Here is a 16,772-nt window from a genome sequence, read left to right on the forward strand (position 1 = left end):
TCTTTGAAGCCTTGGAATGAAAGTCGTCCTTTGCCAATTCTGAGTCAAACCGTGAGGCATCATATGTAGGCTGTTGGGACGTGCCTGCCGATCTCTTTTGCTTCTTACGAGCCATATGACCTGCAAAGAATACAAGAGAACCATCAAAGACATCCTACAAGGGCCAGCTGAATGGGTACTCAGACTTCACCACCCGATGACATCAAATAATAACCCCCATTTATTTGATTCATACACTATGCCAAACCTCCAACTAATGAGGTGTTCCAAGTTACAACCCCACAATGGCCCCACAACTTTCTTACAAATCCTGGCATACAACACCCCACACTTACTCCCTCAAGTGATTCACGTTAAATATAACACCACCCGTCACCAAATACAACACCACCACAACCTAGGATAGACACAAAATAGCACCTCCAGCCCCAAATTTTCGGCCAAAAAGGGCCCTCCACCAAACTACACCGCAAAAATTATTTCTAGGCCTCCAAATCATCTAAACAACCCCCACAATCAAAGTATAAGAAAAACCCAACCATTTTAGCACCAAACAAATCTACAAGAAGCAAATACAACAATAAAAATAGAGAAGAAACAAAAGTTGAAAGAAAATCTACACTATTCCCACTAAGGATTTAACTAAGCAAGTTTAGACTAGATTACACTAATTAGAAGAGGAAATAGAATAAAAAAGAAGAGAACACTTACTTGATGAAGGTTGGAAGGGGTGGGTGGTGGTAAGAGGGGGTGTGGAGGAATTTTGAGAGAGAAAGAGAAGAGAGTATTTGGTTTTTTTTTGGGAGGGGTCGTTTTTGATTGTGAATGTGGAGGGGAAATAATTGTTTTGGGGTGGGTGAAGGATTAGGTGAATTAGACAAAAGGGGGGGGGGGTGAATAAAAAATAAAATATTTTTTTTGCATACCTGGGCCGACGGGGTCTGCCGCGGTCGCGGTAGAACCGCGGTCGCGTAGTTCAGAGAGGGGTTCCCATCGTGGTTTGACAGCGGTCGCGGTAGAAGCGCGGTAGACGAAGTTCAGAGAGTGTCTCTGACCGCGGTCTGGGCAGTTGTCTGATTTAAATTTTTTATTTTATTTTATATAATGTGTTACACTTACAACAATTTCGTGGGTTGCATCCCATGCAACACTTGATTTAATGTCGCGGCACAATGCAGGATGAGCACATTTAAGGCTCGTTCGACCTTTGTGGGTCAGTCAGGTGCAGCTCAGACACTTCCTTTTTCTCGCTCATGCCCACATATGGCTTCAATCTCTGACCATTGACTCTGAATGTACGAGAGTCATTCTCTGTGGCAATCTCAATAGCTCCTGAAGGGAAAACATCAACTACTCGAAATGGTCCAGACTATCGTGACTTAAGTTTACCTGGGAACAGACATAGTCTTGAGTTGTATAGCAGTACCATGTCCCCAGGTTCGAAATTTCTCTCAACAATGTTCTGGTCATGCAGCCTCTTCATTCTCTCCTTATACAATTTTGTGCTCTCAAAAGCAAGATATCTGAACTCATCGAGCTCATGCAATTCAGTGACTCTTGATGTGCCCGCAGCTTCCATGTCTAAGTTCAGCTGTTTCAATGCCCACCACGCTTTATGTTCAAGTTCCACTGGCAGGTGGCAGGCCTTCCCAAACACCAACTTGTATGGTGACATACCAATTGGAGTTTTGAAGGCAGTTCTGTAAGCCCAGAGTGCATCATCTAGCTTCTTCGCCCAATCAGTTCTTGTGGCGTTTATAGTTTTGGTTAACACACTCTTGATTTCTCTGTTGGACACTTCAACTTGTCCACTAGTCTGCGGTTGGTAAGGAGTAGCCACCTTGTGGCGCACATCGTACTTAGCAAGCAACTTTTCAAAGGCCATGTTGCAGAAATGAGTGCCTCCATCACTGATAATTGCTCGTGGTGTCCCAAAGCGGGTGAATATGTTCTTCTTTAGAAATCCCACCACCACTTTTGCATCATTGGTGGGTAACGCCGCAGCTTTCACCTATTTTGACACATAGTCTACAGCAACAATAATGTACTTATTGCCATAAGAGCTGACGAAGGGACCCATGAAGTCAATCCTCCAGACGTTAAACATTTCTACCTCTTGAATTGGGTGCATTGGCATCTCGTGGCGTCGGGAAATGTTCCCGATCCGCTGACATTCATTGCAGCCCTTCACCCATAGGTGCGCATCTTTAAACACTGTCGGCCAGAAGAATCCAGCCTCTAGCACCTTTTCCGCTGTCCTAACCCCTCCAAAGTGTCCACCATACGCCGATGCATTACAAGCCTGCAAAACAGAAAATTACTCTATCTCGGGGATGCATCTCTGGATCATATTATCAAGGCATATTCTAAACAGATAAGGTTCATCCCAGTAATACTGGCGGCTTTCACGAAAAAATCTTTTCCTTTGGACCGATGAAAGGTCGTGAGGAACTATATGACTGGCCAGGTAATTAGTAAAGTCTGCATACCATGGCGCTTCCTGATGAGTGGTGGCGAGCAGCTGCTCGTCTGGAAAAGTTTCCAGTATTTCTTCAACCTCAACTACATTTTCAGCTCAATCAAGTCGTGAAAGATGATCAGCGACTTGATTCTCAGTGCCCTTACGGTCACGAATCTCAAGATCGAACTCTTGCAATAGTAACACCCAACGAATCAGGCGCGACTTAGATTCTTTCTTTTCTATTAAGTACCTGAGAGCTGCATGGTCAGTATATACAATTACCTTGGACCCTATCAGGTAGGATCGGAACTTGTCAAACGAGAACACTACAGCCAATATCTCCTTTTCAATCACAGTGTAGTTCAACTGGGCTCCGCTCAGCGTTCTACTAGCATAGTAGATTGGGTGCATCAGTTTTTCTTTCCGTTGGCCCAGCACTGCTCCCAATGCATAGTCACTGGCATCACACATTAGTTTGAACAGTTTCTCCCAGTTGGGGGCAACAATGATGGGTGCTGTGACCAGTCTCTTTTTTAACTCCTTAAATGCTGCCATGCAATCATCAGAAAACAAAAACGGGTGATCTTTTTCTAACAACTTACAGAGGGGATTGGCGATTTTGGAGAAGTCTTTTATGAACCTCCGGTAAAAACCGGCATGTCCAAGGAAGCTTCTGATGGTTTTGACTGAAGTTGGTGGAGGCAGCTTTGCTATTACATCAACTTTCGCGCGATCTACCTCTATTCCCTTACTTGACACCCGGTGCCCCAAGACTATGCCTTCTTGTACCATGAAATGGTACTTCTCCCAGTTCAGAACCAAGTTAGTCTCGATACACCGTTTTAGCACACGCGTCAGATTTATCAGGCACTCATCAAATGAATTCCCCACCACTGAGAAGTCATCCATGAACACCTCCATTATGTCCTCAACCATGTCAGTGAATATGGCCATCATGCACCGTTGGAATGTGGCAGGTGCGTTGCATAGGCCAAAGGGCATCCGTCTAAAGGCATAAATGCCATACGGGCGAGATCTGATTGTACCCTGAGTACCCATCCAGAAAACAAAAGTGTGACCTCCCTACCAATCTGTCCAACATCTGATCAATGAAGGGAAGTGGGAAGTGGTCTTTCCGGGTGGCTAGATTCAACTTTCGATAGTCCATACAAATTCTCCAGCCTGTGACGGGTCTTGTTGAGATCAATTCATTGTTGTCATTTCTCACAACTGTCATGCCACCCTTTTTAGGAACACATTGCACTGGGCTCACCCAGCTGCTGTCAGAGATTGGGAAAATAATTCATGCATCCAACCACTTTATCACCTCCTTCTTCACCACTTCCTTCATGTTGGGGTTTAGCCTCCTCTGATGTTCCCTGGAAGGTTTGTGCCCCTCTTCCAGCAGAATCTTGTGCATGCAGTAGGCGGGGCTGATCCCCTTGATATCTGTCATGGTCCACCCTATGGCAGTTTTGTACTCCTTTAGTACCTGTAAAAGTTTTTGACCATGCACGTCTAACAAACTAGATGAGATAATAATAGGTAATGTGGAGTCAGGTCCCAGGAATTCATACCTGAGGTGGGCTGGTAATGGCTTTAACTCCACCTTTGGTGGTTCTTCAATGGATGGCTTGGCTGGAGGGGTTTCTCTCTTTTCTAAGTGCAAGGGCTCAAACTCTAGATTTCTCTCCCAGAACCCTCTACCTTCCAATGCCAACACCCATTTCGCCATATCCTCACCATTCACTTCATCTAAGTTCATCAAACATGCAACAAGGGGGTCCTCACTTGTCAACACCTCATCATCAGACTCTATAATAACATCCACGACATCAATAAGAGAGCAATTGACGAACTCGCTTGGTCGCCTCATAGACTTCTGCACATTGAACGTTATTCCTCATCATTAAGTCTCATTTTGAGCTCCCCAGTCTCACAGTCAATCAGAGCTCTCCTCGTGGCCAAGAATGGTCTTCCTAAGATTATAGGAATATCTTCATCCACTTTGCAATCCAAGATCACAAAATCTGCAGGGAACACAAATTTCCCCACCTGAATCAGCACATCATCAAGGATACCGAATAGACGCTTCACAGTCCTGTCAGCCAGCTGCAGCAACATGGAGGTGGGTCTAGCTCTCCCAATGCCCAACCTCTTATAGATAGCCAGGGGCATGAGATTAATGCTGGCCCCTAAATCACAGAGTGCCTTAGCAAAGGCGAAATTCCCAATAGTGCATGGAATTGTAAAGCTACCTGGGTTAGACAGCTTTTCAGCAATAGGTCTCGTCACCACTGCACTACAGGTCTGAGTAAGTGTAACCGTAGCCAAGTCTTGAAAATAAAATTTCCGGGACATCAAGTCCTTCATCATTTTTGCGTACCCAGGCATCTCATTTAAAGCTTCAATCAGTGGAATATTTACCTGGATTTGTTTGAGCATTTCAAAGAACTTTTTATACTGCTCCTCCTTTTGATGCTTGGCCAGCCTTTGTGGAAAGGGTGCAAGAGGTCTCTTCTTCCCAATCACTTGGGACTTCTCTTTATCAGATTCTATTTCAACTACTGGCTCTTCAACTGGCTTAGCTACTTTCTCAGTCTCCTGCTGAATGTTCTTTTCTTCCTGAGCAGGTTGGACTGTCACTTCTGTCAGTATCGTAGACTCATCCAGCTCAATAGGCACTGGAATGAATGTCTCAGCCTGTATATTTTCTCGAGCTCTCTTTTGTTCTACATCTAGATCCCTACCATTACGGAGACTCACCGCCATCAGCTGCTTTGGGCCCTGATCTTTTGGATTAATCTGGGTGTCTGCAGGTAATGTCCCCTGAGGACGATTGTTCAGAGACATTGAAATTTGGCCCAATTGCACTTCAATATTTTTGATTGCTACGTCATGTGCATCTACTATTTCATTTATTTTTGCATTGGACCCAATAACCTGCTGCATCATTGCTTCAAGTCTTGTGAACCCATCTTCTTGCCTTCCACCATGCTGTTGCTGAGGTGGGAGATACCCTTGCTGCTGATTGTTGTACCCATGTGGTCTTGGATAAGGTGCCATATTGTTGGGAGGTCTCATACCTCCCATGTTTCCAGCGTTGTACTGTGGCTGAGGTGGTCTGTATGGCTGCTGAGTTTGCTGACCCCAGTTTTGATTGCTCTGTCTCTAGCCTCCATAGTTTGCTACATAGTTCATGTCCTCAGGGTGCTGATAATGATGATCATGTTCAGCATTCCACGGATTACCAATTGGCTGACTAATGCAAGATGTGCACAAGCCCCCATTGGTAGTATCTACAATGTGCACTTGCTGTTTCTGCCCCGATTCTCCACCTTTTTGGTGAGTATGCTCATCTGTGTTAAAAGGGTCGCCACATTTTCAGCCATGGAATTTGATGGGTCAAAAGGCACTGAGTGTACCACTGGAGTGATAGGTGCATTCCTCGTCATCCACCCCGAATTCTGAGCCATTTTGTCAAGCAGACTCTGACCTTCTCTCCAAGTTTTGCTCAAAAATGCCCCACCAGCTGAGGCATCTACAATGTTCTTCATGCTATCTGTCAGTCCCATGTAAAATCGTTGTCCCAACATCTGATATGGAATACCATGGTGTGGACATATAACCAACATTCCTTTAAACCGGCTCCATGTCTCATGCAGTGTCTCCATTGGTTTCTGTTTAAAGCTCACGATCTCATCAATTTGTTGAGCTGTTTTGTTGGGCGGGTGGAACTTGATGTGAAATTGCTTGACTAACTCATCCCAAGTTTCTATAGAGTTTATGGGGAGTGAGTTTAGCCAGACCTGAGCAGCTCCTGTCACCGAGAATGGAAATAATAACAGCCTGATTGCTTCTGGAGTTACGTTGGGTTGCCTTTGAGTTTTGCAAATCGACAGGAAGTTCTTCAAGTGCTGCTGAGGATCTTCGGCTGGTGTCCCAGAAAATAGTCCCTTGTTTTGCAGCAAGTGCAACATGTTGTTCGTGATCTGGAATGATTCAGCTTGTATTGCGGGTACAACAATGGCAGTGGCCAGATTGTCAGCTGTGGGTTGTGCCCAGTCATATAGTGCAGCCTCAGGCACAGGAGGTGCCCTATCTCTGACGTTTCTGTTGACGTTGTCTACGTCACCCATGTCAATTTCGAGGTTGTGTGTTTGATGAGGTTGTTGAAGTATTTTGTTGGCACAGTTCAATATACGGAATGTTTTCTCGGGGTTTGAGAGTCCTTCAAGTAATTCTCCAGTCCTCGTAGAGTTTCTAGGCATACACCTGTGCAACCACGTCAACAACCGTCAAAATTTTCAATTAAAACTTGGTGTAGAGAAGACTGACTATACTAAGAATTTTTGTATTTCTATCAATGGTAATTGATACTTCCGTTAAGTGCCCGACAACGGTGCCAAAATTTGATCACGCCCAACTATGCCTTATAAAAAGGACAATGCGGACGTTGCAAATATAACCTGAGTATTCTGCCCAGAGTCGAATCCACAGAGAATTAACCTATCAATCACTATCTTTAGAACTACTAAACTCTTGAGAACCAATTTCCCCAAACATTTGAATCACAGTTGATGGTGTCTTCAATAACTAAAATTGCACGTAAATAAACAGCTTTAAACTAAGGATGCTAAGGTTGTAAACAATAATGAGAAGACGCTAAGGTAATGACTTCTCCTATTGATGGAATCCCTTCTATTTATGCTTCATACAAATTGACCAACACCTCTCTATCAACCATGAACGCTCATCTTACCGTAATTCTCTCCCGAGAAATTACAGTAATATACTCAATGCACTCTTCCGAGGTACATTAGCTAGCTCTAATTAACACGGTTCACTTTAGATTACACTCAAGGCTTCGTTATCCCTAATCCCGCCTTTACACCCGCAGTTATAGGTCCCTCTTATACTTTGGGAGTGGTGTTGTTCAACAATAACCTAAATATGCACTCTCTCCCGAGTTATGCACACTAAATAGGCACAGCTAATTGAGGATCCTGTCAATTAACTATAACATACACAGAGTTGAACAAATAAAGATTGAGACTAGCAATTTGTATTAACATAAACAAGAAGTTCATCCCCAAATAGGTTCCATCAAAACCATAGACAAAGTATTTAGCTACTCATAACTATGGGTAAATAAACTAAAACAATATTCATCATAAAACTTGCGAGAAAAATAAAGAGAAGAAGAAACCAAGATATTTTGGGTGCTCTCTCACACTTCTCTTCTTGCCAAAAAAACTCTCCAAAATAATACATGCCTCTCTTGGGCGAAGTCTAGTGTTTAAAATAGGGTTTTGGGCTAAAAATCCCGTGTTTTGCACTTTAGTCCCTGAAGTTGTCTGCCTCCGCCGCGATTCTGCCGCGGTCGCGGTCAAACCGCGGCCAAACTTGCTCTCTGATTCTCACTTTGTCTGCAGCCCTCTTCTACCGCGGTTCTGCCGCGGTCGCGGTGGAACCACGACAATACTCTTTTAGTTCTGACTTGATCTGTTTCGCGTGGTTTACTTGACGGAATTTTACGATCAGCCTCTTTTTCTCCATATTTGATCCCAAAAGTACTCCATAGCCTTCTCTGGTCATATATAACCTGCAAAGCATGAACAACACTAATAAGAGCATTTTGTTATCACTTTTATCATCCAAACTATACAAGAAGGTGATTATTTAGGGCCTAATTATAGTTAAATTCACCTCCTATCAGCACACAAGCCGATGAATTATTGATAGCACTTTTTTTTCGAGGTTTTAAAATACCGAGATGATTATTTAATTTAAAGATGACATTTTGGGTCATCACAATTTGAGACAGGAATTTTTTTGGCATGATCCAAAAATAGGGGAATCTCTGGCCGATTTTTTGTAAAATACCGATGAGGCTTACTTGGGGGCACTTGCTCCTAAGCGCCAGTCACGATCCTATATTGGATCGTGACAAGGGAGTGCACCGAATTCGGCAATAAATTGAACACTTGATGATTTCGCAACTCCATAGTTACCACGAAGAAACGTCAATTGTTCAAACTTCAAACTTCAAATATTAAATAATACGATAAATGAAATTCCAAAAAAATGAGAGCCAAATACTTAATTGCACCGATTTGGGCCGATCTGGGCCAATTAACCGGTTCTACAATAAATCCCGTTGATAGAGTTTGACCGGGCCGGTTAACCGGTTGCCCCAAGTTAAACGGACCAACCCCTTGCCCTATTAACCCAGCCCACTCGGCCCCCTTTGTACCGATCCAAGCCAGTTCTGGTTTCAACCGGTCTGGGCCGGTCAGGAAGCGGACTGACCCGGCCCTTTAGACACCCTTAGTTTCTTGAGAAAATCTCACTTTATACCCATTAATTCCAAACTATTTATCCTTTAATGCTCAGGACCAAACTATTTACTACTCCTACCCATGCGGCTCAAACTATTTACCCGCTAATTCCAGCGATACTTTATGCATCCAAGAACTGAGGCATTGGTTTGCCCTATTCTCTCATCCGTTCGCACTGAAAATTGAAATAACTTCAAGCCTTCGTGATTTTAGCACTGCAAACAAGTTTTCAACACTAAAATACAGGGCATAATTCAAAAACTAGATCATAGGAAGAACATATCAATTTTTGAAACTTCATATGAATGAGTTCAAAATGTCAGATCTGATTTTTTATAGTGTTTTACTGTTGAAATTCGTTAGTTATTGTTCTTTGATATGTAGATTGTACCTTTGATGCTAGTTTTTGGAGATTTATTGTACAAAAAATTAAATCCACCATTGAAGGATCTTGAAGCTTGAAACTTATAACTTGGTTTGTTTGAATTTTTAATTATTTTGATCCAATCCTGTATGGGTTTGTTTGGAAAGTTGATTGGAGGTTGTAGCTAAAGTTTTAGTCAATTTGGTGGAGATTTTGTAGTAGATTTTAAAAATTTGGGTTGGAATATAGTTGAACCAGAGAAGAAGACGAATTTGTATTGTATACCCAAACAGTATACAAATATACCATTTTGGTATACAATTCATTCCAACTATATACCCTATTAGTATAACTATATACTATATTGGTATCATATGCTAGTTGAATCATCTTTTGGTTGTATTAACTGCATTTAATTGGTACAATATTTGATTTTCTTTTAATAATAGTAATATAATACAATATCTTGAAATACCTTATTATATTAATATGTGGTACACTATTTTTTTATTTTTCTCTTTATGCATGTGTGTTATGTAATAGTAGTATAGTCATATAGTTGCCGGGAATTAACTAGTAAAATTGTATACCATGTTGGTATAGTTATATGCCATATTGGTATCATATGGTAGTTGAATATTGTTTTGGTTGTTTTAGCTGCATTTTAAGTGAATTCTATTATGAAAATATTTATATTAACATGAGTTGCAATGTTGGAATTTTTGTGTGCCGATGGACATAAATTATGTGTATAATAGTTTTTATAGTTATAGGCAATTGTTGGAATGACCCCATACAACTATATACCCTTTTAGTATACGAAATGAGCAAGTTGTTTTGCGAATATTTAGCTTGCAATACGAGCATATAATTTTCTCATACTTTTATTGCGTCCTTTAATGTTTTGTTACAGTAGTATAGTCGCAGATAGTTGTAGCAATATTCTAGAGAAATCATATGCTCTGTTGGTATACATATATACCATATTGGTATCACATGGTAATAGAAATCTTTTTTGCTACTTATACTTTTGTTGCATTTTTCAATATTTTATTGTCATTTTTGTTCTAACTAGTATATATGGAGATTTGGTTACCGTAGATTATGTTTTCTTGCTCTATAACTTATTGTATTACTACTAATGGTAAAGTGTGTACTGATATTTATAGGGAATGAGATCAAGGTTTGCATGTCAATCACGTGTTGATTCTTAGAATCTGATTATTTGTAATTTATGGTGCTCAGCAGCAATCAATATGATATTCAATGAATTAGATCAAGTGACAACTAATATTATTTCAGTTTAATAATTGAATTTAAAAAATGAGAAATAACAAAAATAAAAGGTATATTGTACTAGTTATATTAAAAAAGGTAAACAAATGTTTACTATATCAATTATTTTTTCTTATTGTATAAAAAAATAAATAAAAAATAATAAAAACGGTAAATGAAATTAGATTATGAAGAGAGAAAGAATAAAAAAAAAGAAGTTAAATGAAATTAGAAAAGAAAAAAAGAAAAAAAATAAGAAGAAAAAGAGAAAAAGGAAAAGGAGAAAAGAAAAAAAAAAGAAAAAGAAGAAGAAAAGAAATATAGAAATAAAAAAGAATTGGAGAATAAAGAAAAAAATTCCCACAAAAATTATTATGGATAGAAAATATAATTAATTTATGAATTAAAAAATAAATGAATAAATAAAGATAAATAATTTATTTTTGTGAGTAACTGTGTTAAATCGATAGTTTCATATCATGCCATTCCAGCTCCATGCCGTATTTTATAGTCGAAAAATTGGAATAAATATAAGGGTAGTGGCATCTTGTTATTCAACTCACCTAGGAGGCTAATTTTGTAATAGTTGCGTCGGACCTGTGCTGAAATTTAAAATACGACTAATGGACATTTCGAATCCGGAGATTCTACTAACGTATCAAAAAGCTCAGTGGCTGAACTTCCAATGTTGTGATATACGGAGAGGCAAAGAGCACAAGCTCCCATACCAAATACTAGTACTGACCAAATATCTTGAGTAAATATAGATCTAGATTAGGGCTTAAGATAAATTTCACACAAATTAGGTAAATCTCGTTTCGTATTTTCTTATTAACTGAATTCGTATCAGCTTTTTTCTAATGGGTTTTTCTTTTTAGCTTTTGGGTTAGTCATTTTTCTTGTGATTATTTTGAATTTTCTGAATTTTGTTTTTGTTCCTGCTGATAGATCTGAAGAAACTGAAGAGTGAAGTGGTGGTCGTTGATAGGTATACGTACAAGTATATGTGCGAGTAAGCATTGACACTGTTTTACTAGATCTTCAGGTTTTTGGGATAAAGCAGTGAGGTTGAATCGGTTGTTTAATTCAGAAATGGAGACACTTGTTATTGTTTCTCAGCATAAGAATCAGTACTATGATAGAACTAGGGGTCAATCCCATGCTCGATTTGGGCATTTTGGCTCACCTCCTTCTGTTGGTTTTAAGGAGATTAATTGCCGGACTTTTGATTCAGGTGCCGGTATACTTCCTACCCCATTAAGATCCTACTCCACTCCAAAAAAATCAACCCCAAGTAGTGCAATTACAGTACCAATTAACATTAAAGTAGGTGCTGAATCTAGAAAAGGGGAGTCTTTGAATGATGAATTTGCTTATTCTGAACTTTGGGCTGGACCAGCTTATTCAAACTCACCTCCACCTAGTTCTTTGCCTATGCCCAAATTTTCTCTCAAGCCTAAAAGGACTGTTTCCCTTGAGTTGCCTGTTTCACCCTCTGATATTGATTTGCCTCCCTTGGCTAAATCTGCACCTGCATCCCCGACCAGGGATCGCAGCCTGTCTCCTGGCGTTTTGTTTGATACTACTGACTCCGCGACGCAGACTCTTCGTCGCATTCTCAATCTTGAAATATAGATTGATGAATGTGATGAGGGGTTAGTGAAGAATTTATAAATAAGGCAGTTATCTAGTTTGCAAGTTGGTTTTTAAGTAGATTGTATATAGGTGAATAATAAATCAGTCTTTATCTTGACATGGTATTAGTTAATTAGCTTTTGTTGTGGTGGAACTGGAAAGCAGCTTTGGTTCAATGGTGGATGGGCTACAATAGTTGTTATAGTCTTTTGGTGGTTTAGGTTGTATGAGATGAACAATGGCAGGTTGATCAACATTTCCTGGTAGATTCAAAGTTGATTAGTCTTATAAGCAGAGCGGGTTAGCTTCAGTAGTGGTGCAACAACATGGAGGCGTGTTCGTGTAGAGGTCATTGGGCAGACGAATCTTGGTATTGCGGTATTTGTTATATTTGGCAGTTCTTTGCTGAGCCTTCAGAACTGGTTGCTCAATTATCTTTAGTGCTCTGGTTGATCACATTACCTGTGATATCAGATTCTTGTTCTTGATTATACTCTTCTTAGTAGTTTGTTCATTCCTTGTTGTTTCTTCATAATCAGTTAGCTTTTGACTTTGTCAAACTGATGTACATATACTAGAGCTCTGATCAGATTAGGTGGACAGCTTTCTTTCAGACTTTTGTTTTATATACTGACTAAATTCTTGGCCCTCTGTCTTGAATTTAGGATCCTTCCCTCTATTACTTTGCAATTCAATAGCAGAAACTTCTCCTGTATAGAGTATTAGGTATCTCTTGCTCCTTACAAATTCATGATGCCTGAATTGGCTTGTCAGCGTTCGTTTCATCTGTGTTCCTTGTCATTTGTTTTCCTTAACCTTGAATAGGATCTAACTCATACTTTCCCCTCTCTAAGTTGTGTTTTCCCCTTCACCATTTTCTGTTTTTTGGAATGAAAATTGGTAAGTGGGACGTAAAAGTTAGTTATATCCTTTTCTTCTCCTGCTCTTGGGTAAGTGGCCTATTGAGCTTTCCTCTTGTGAAGTCTAATTAGGGTCTCCTCTGTGGTTGTTCCACTTGTTTCTCTGCTAAAAGTTCCTTTCTGCCTCTGGAGATTGTTGATCATACCTGGCTGTTGACTAGGTGAGCCACTCCTCCTTTTCTTTTTAAACTATTATTTAGTTCTGTATCTAACACTTGCTGTGCATGTTACTTATAAATTCTGTTTGCTTATCAACCTATCAGAAAAAAAAAAGTTACTTTAAATTCTGTTTGGTTTTGTTTTTGGGTGTACAGGGCCTTGTTCAGAGTTAGACGAAGATTGTTGAAGAGGCTGTTCTCCAAGTTTTTCTAGTTGGTAGCACTATATCGCATTTCATCATCGTGTAATTGGTGAAAGTTTAATATCTGTATTAGGTGTTTTTTCTTGTTACTTGCAAAACTGATACTATGCCATGATTATCTCGTTATGTTATGTTTTGATCTTGGGGTTGTTAAGTCTACTTTTGCCTTTGTACCAAGGTACTTTTGCATTTGTATGAAGGATCAATATTATGGTTTTAAGGTCTTGCATTTGTATGAAGGATCAATATTATGGTTTTAAGGTTAGCATTGTGATATAGATAGTGATAGTTGCTTCAGTTATTTGCATTCCCAGATTATGCCTCGTGGGAGTTTTCAAGGATCAATATTATGGTTTTAAGGAGCATATCTCAAAGTTTTTTTTCTTAATTGAACCCCTTGAAAAATGTTTTATTTGATTTTGGGAAAGAACAGAAAGCAATTCATAAGTCATAACAGCCTGTTAGATTGCAATATACCATATTTTCAAAGTTTACTAGCTGGTGCTAAGCTGTGGCATGAGCACCTCATACCTCATTGAATGGCTGTAGTGGATCTTTATTGCTGGCATACCAGTATATTTGAATACACGTTCCATTTATCAAAAACACATACAACATAGTAAAGTACATCATTTAACACTTCAACTAATGATTTGTCTGTATGATTGCTGTTTGAAGTACCCTTTGCCAACCCACAACTAATCATTTATCTGTTGTGAGGCTTCCAAGTTCTATTCACTCGAAATACCATAATAGAAAAAAGTTAGGAGTGTTAGGGGTGAGAAAAACAGATTGGGTAAATGAAAGGGTAACGATTCTACTTTTCTAATTTTAATGGGGTCAAATTGAGTTGGGTTACAAACAGTGGCTTGCATTTTTCTGGGTTAAGAGTGACACACCTGGTAAGAATCCATGAAGAATAATTTTCAAGTGTAAGGAGATTAAGGTATTATGTTGAACACGAGCGCTGTTGAAAGCTGCAAAGTCAATAGGTTCAGACATATTTTGATGTTTCTGTCCGTGGTCTGCAGCATGGCCAACAAATATTGCAATAGAGAACTCTTAGCAGGAAGTTCTTGACTAGTTTTGTTCATAACTCAACTTATTGCCTGCTTCGTCTCATGTTAGACGTTTCCCCTATATAACACAGTGACAAGTTTTATGGCCGTTAACATCTAAACCAATAGTACACTCTTAAAAAGGGGAAGAACAAAGATGGGTAATGGCATTGCCTTTAAATCTTGTACAGCGATGTGTGTACTCTCTGGATCAAATCATCATAAGAAAATACTAAAAGTCTTTCCAAAGTGAGAGGAGGGTAGGCTGACAACTAATTTAGCAACTAGCTGAAAAATGTTAGCTAGCTAGGCTAATGGAAAATGACTTTTACCGATAAGAGCTTGCTTATTTAAGCTCTGTCCAATTTATACAATGTGCTGCTCGCTTCTTTCAGCTACTATATATTGGTTTGTTTAGTAGGAGTGGTATAATAATATTTATGCATCCATGCATTATTACAATTTTTCTTCAATGATAACCTGACGTCTTGGAACACAAAAACATCGAATTTTGATTGACTTCGCTCCAGCAACTAGTAAAGAATCCGTAATGGAAGTGGACCTCTTGTCTAGGACAATATCGGGGTAAATATTTTAGATTTTATACAAAAAGCAATCTACTTTGTATAAACATGTTTAAACAATTCTATTGTAGAATTTTCGTATGCTAATTTAGTTCATTTTAAGAGGTTGAAACTAGCATATTGGAAGATCAATCGGTCAAAATAATCATGAGCGGCTATGATGTTATAAATTTCTTCCTCTTGACCGAATCTGTAACCTTCATTAGCAGATTCATATGCTGTATTAATTGGATTTTTTTTCTTCATGCGTTGTGTTTATCCATTCTCTTCCTTCACAAATGTCCTTTATACACTGTTACCCACTAAGAATTAAGATGTTCAGTGAGTTAATGTCCGGTCTTCAATCAATTTCGAAGTTATGTTTGAATATTCAACTTGGTAATACCATATTTTTCATAGAGTAGATTAGAAAACATTTTCATCTTGGTCGGGATAATTGACACCTGAAACAACATTGATTAATTTGTTAAATGAAGTAGCATGACGTGAGACGAAAAAGACATGTTTCTAATGATCGATTGACACGTCAAAAAGTTTAAAAATCCAAAACGATTGTCCCACCTCACACATTACCTAATTTTTCTTCAATAGGAGTAAAAATAATGCCTCCTTCCTTATCCAATATCTTCAATTGCATTGTTGACCAGATTGATCTCTAATGGACTAAAGATAAAAGGTGACAGTGCAGAACACAAACTTGATCAAGATATTGTTCCTTTCCTCCAAAAACCAATGGCAGCTCAGAGTAGGATAATTATAGTTTCTTTTTTTAAAGGATTTGTGAGTATTTTATAAGTGGAAGAATATTTTTTTGGGAAACACCATAGCAACAACTTCAAAGAATAGTCCTTGAAGACAATTTTATTCGGTAAGAAAAACTTTGAAGCCAAAAATTTGTAGCGACCAAACACACTCACGCAAGTATATGTAGTCGTCAAGTAATAAAGTAGTGAGTAGAGTATCTTTTCCATTGAGACTTATGATTAACTTTTGACTGATTCAAACTCAATTAACTTATTGATTCAAGAGATTTTTCACAAAAAGTGTAACTGACTAATTTACTAAGGACTATCAAGCAATGAAATAACTAGAATTCAACCACAACACTTAAGCAATGTCGGATAACAATCAGTAGGACAAGATATTCCAGGGTCATAGGCTAGCTAACAATCATGTTGCGTTCTTGGTTTAAAATGACTAATTGATTTATCTGGATTGTTGATTGACAGGGGTTGATATTACTCATAAGAATCTGTCGAGTTCTTGCCCTATTCAAGCTAACTTAATGCCTATATGTCTATGGAATTAAGATTAACAAGAATGCATTTACACTTTCTGTATTTCAACCAAGCAAGGCAATTAGATATATTTCTATCCTAATTGCGAATCGGTTCCCCGATGTCCGGGTTCAAGAACTTGCTCTATTTAATTCTATATGCAATCTAGAATTCCCACTTTTGAGTTCAACTCTAGATTCGTAGATAGTATTTCACTGTTAGCTCCTTGGCAAAATAGTTAAAAAGCAGAATTAAATAAACAACCCAATATGATAAACTCAAACTCGTCAATTTAAACTTCAAACGTCAACATTCATGTAGCACCCACGACTCCAGAATAACATGGTTCTTAGCCACACATGCTCATGGTAACAATCTCAAGTAATTCCCAAGAATACATAAAAATCAATAAAAGAAGGAAAAAGTAAGAACTCAAGATGGATTCCGTGGTTTCCAAGCTTTATCGTGGCTTTTTCTCGCTTTCCAATATGTTAGA

The 16,772-nt window shown here is 38.9% G+C and overlaps 1 protein-coding gene and 1 long non-coding RNA gene across 2 annotated transcripts; one reads left to right on the forward strand and one right to left on the reverse strand.

Annotated features, from left to right (window-relative positions):
* Window positions 1-4,357: 4,357 nt before the first annotated feature.
* LOC138877856 (uncharacterized) lies at window positions 4,358-5,554 on the reverse strand. Its single transcript, XM_070157501.1, has 2 exons — window positions 5,405-5,554; window positions 4,358-5,290 (listed from the first exon to the last, which is right to left on the reverse strand). Exons 1-2 carry the CDS (start codon window positions 5,552-5,554, stop codon window positions 4,358-4,360), a joined length of 1,083 nt encoding a protein of 360 aa, XP_070013602.1.
* Window positions 5,555-11,116: 5,562 nt separating this feature from the next.
* LOC104215812 (uncharacterized) lies at window positions 11,117-13,577 on the forward strand. The gene is made up of 3 exons (XR_708314.2): window positions 11,117-11,247; window positions 11,390-13,157; window positions 13,311-13,577. It is a non-coding gene; the product is annotated as an uncharacterized lncRNA (long non-coding RNA).
* Window positions 13,578-16,772: the final 3,195 nt, after the last annotated feature.

This window comes from Nicotiana sylvestris, chromosome 9 (assembly GCF_000393655.2).
Source record: "Nicotiana sylvestris chromosome 9, ASM39365v2, whole genome shotgun sequence".
NCBI classification, from domain to species: domain Eukaryota; kingdom Viridiplantae; phylum Streptophyta; class Magnoliopsida; order Solanales; family Solanaceae; genus Nicotiana; species Nicotiana sylvestris.

Coding starts and splice junctions, on each gene's coding strand:
- LOC138877856 (XM_070157501.1), bottom strand. CDS start 5,554: ATGGGAGGTATGAGACCTCCCAACAATATGGCACCTTATCCAAGACCA. Junction 5,291..5,404: donor TTGAAGCAATGATGCAGCAG/GTTATTGGGTCC, acceptor AATCGTCCTCAG/GGGACATTACCTGCAGACAC.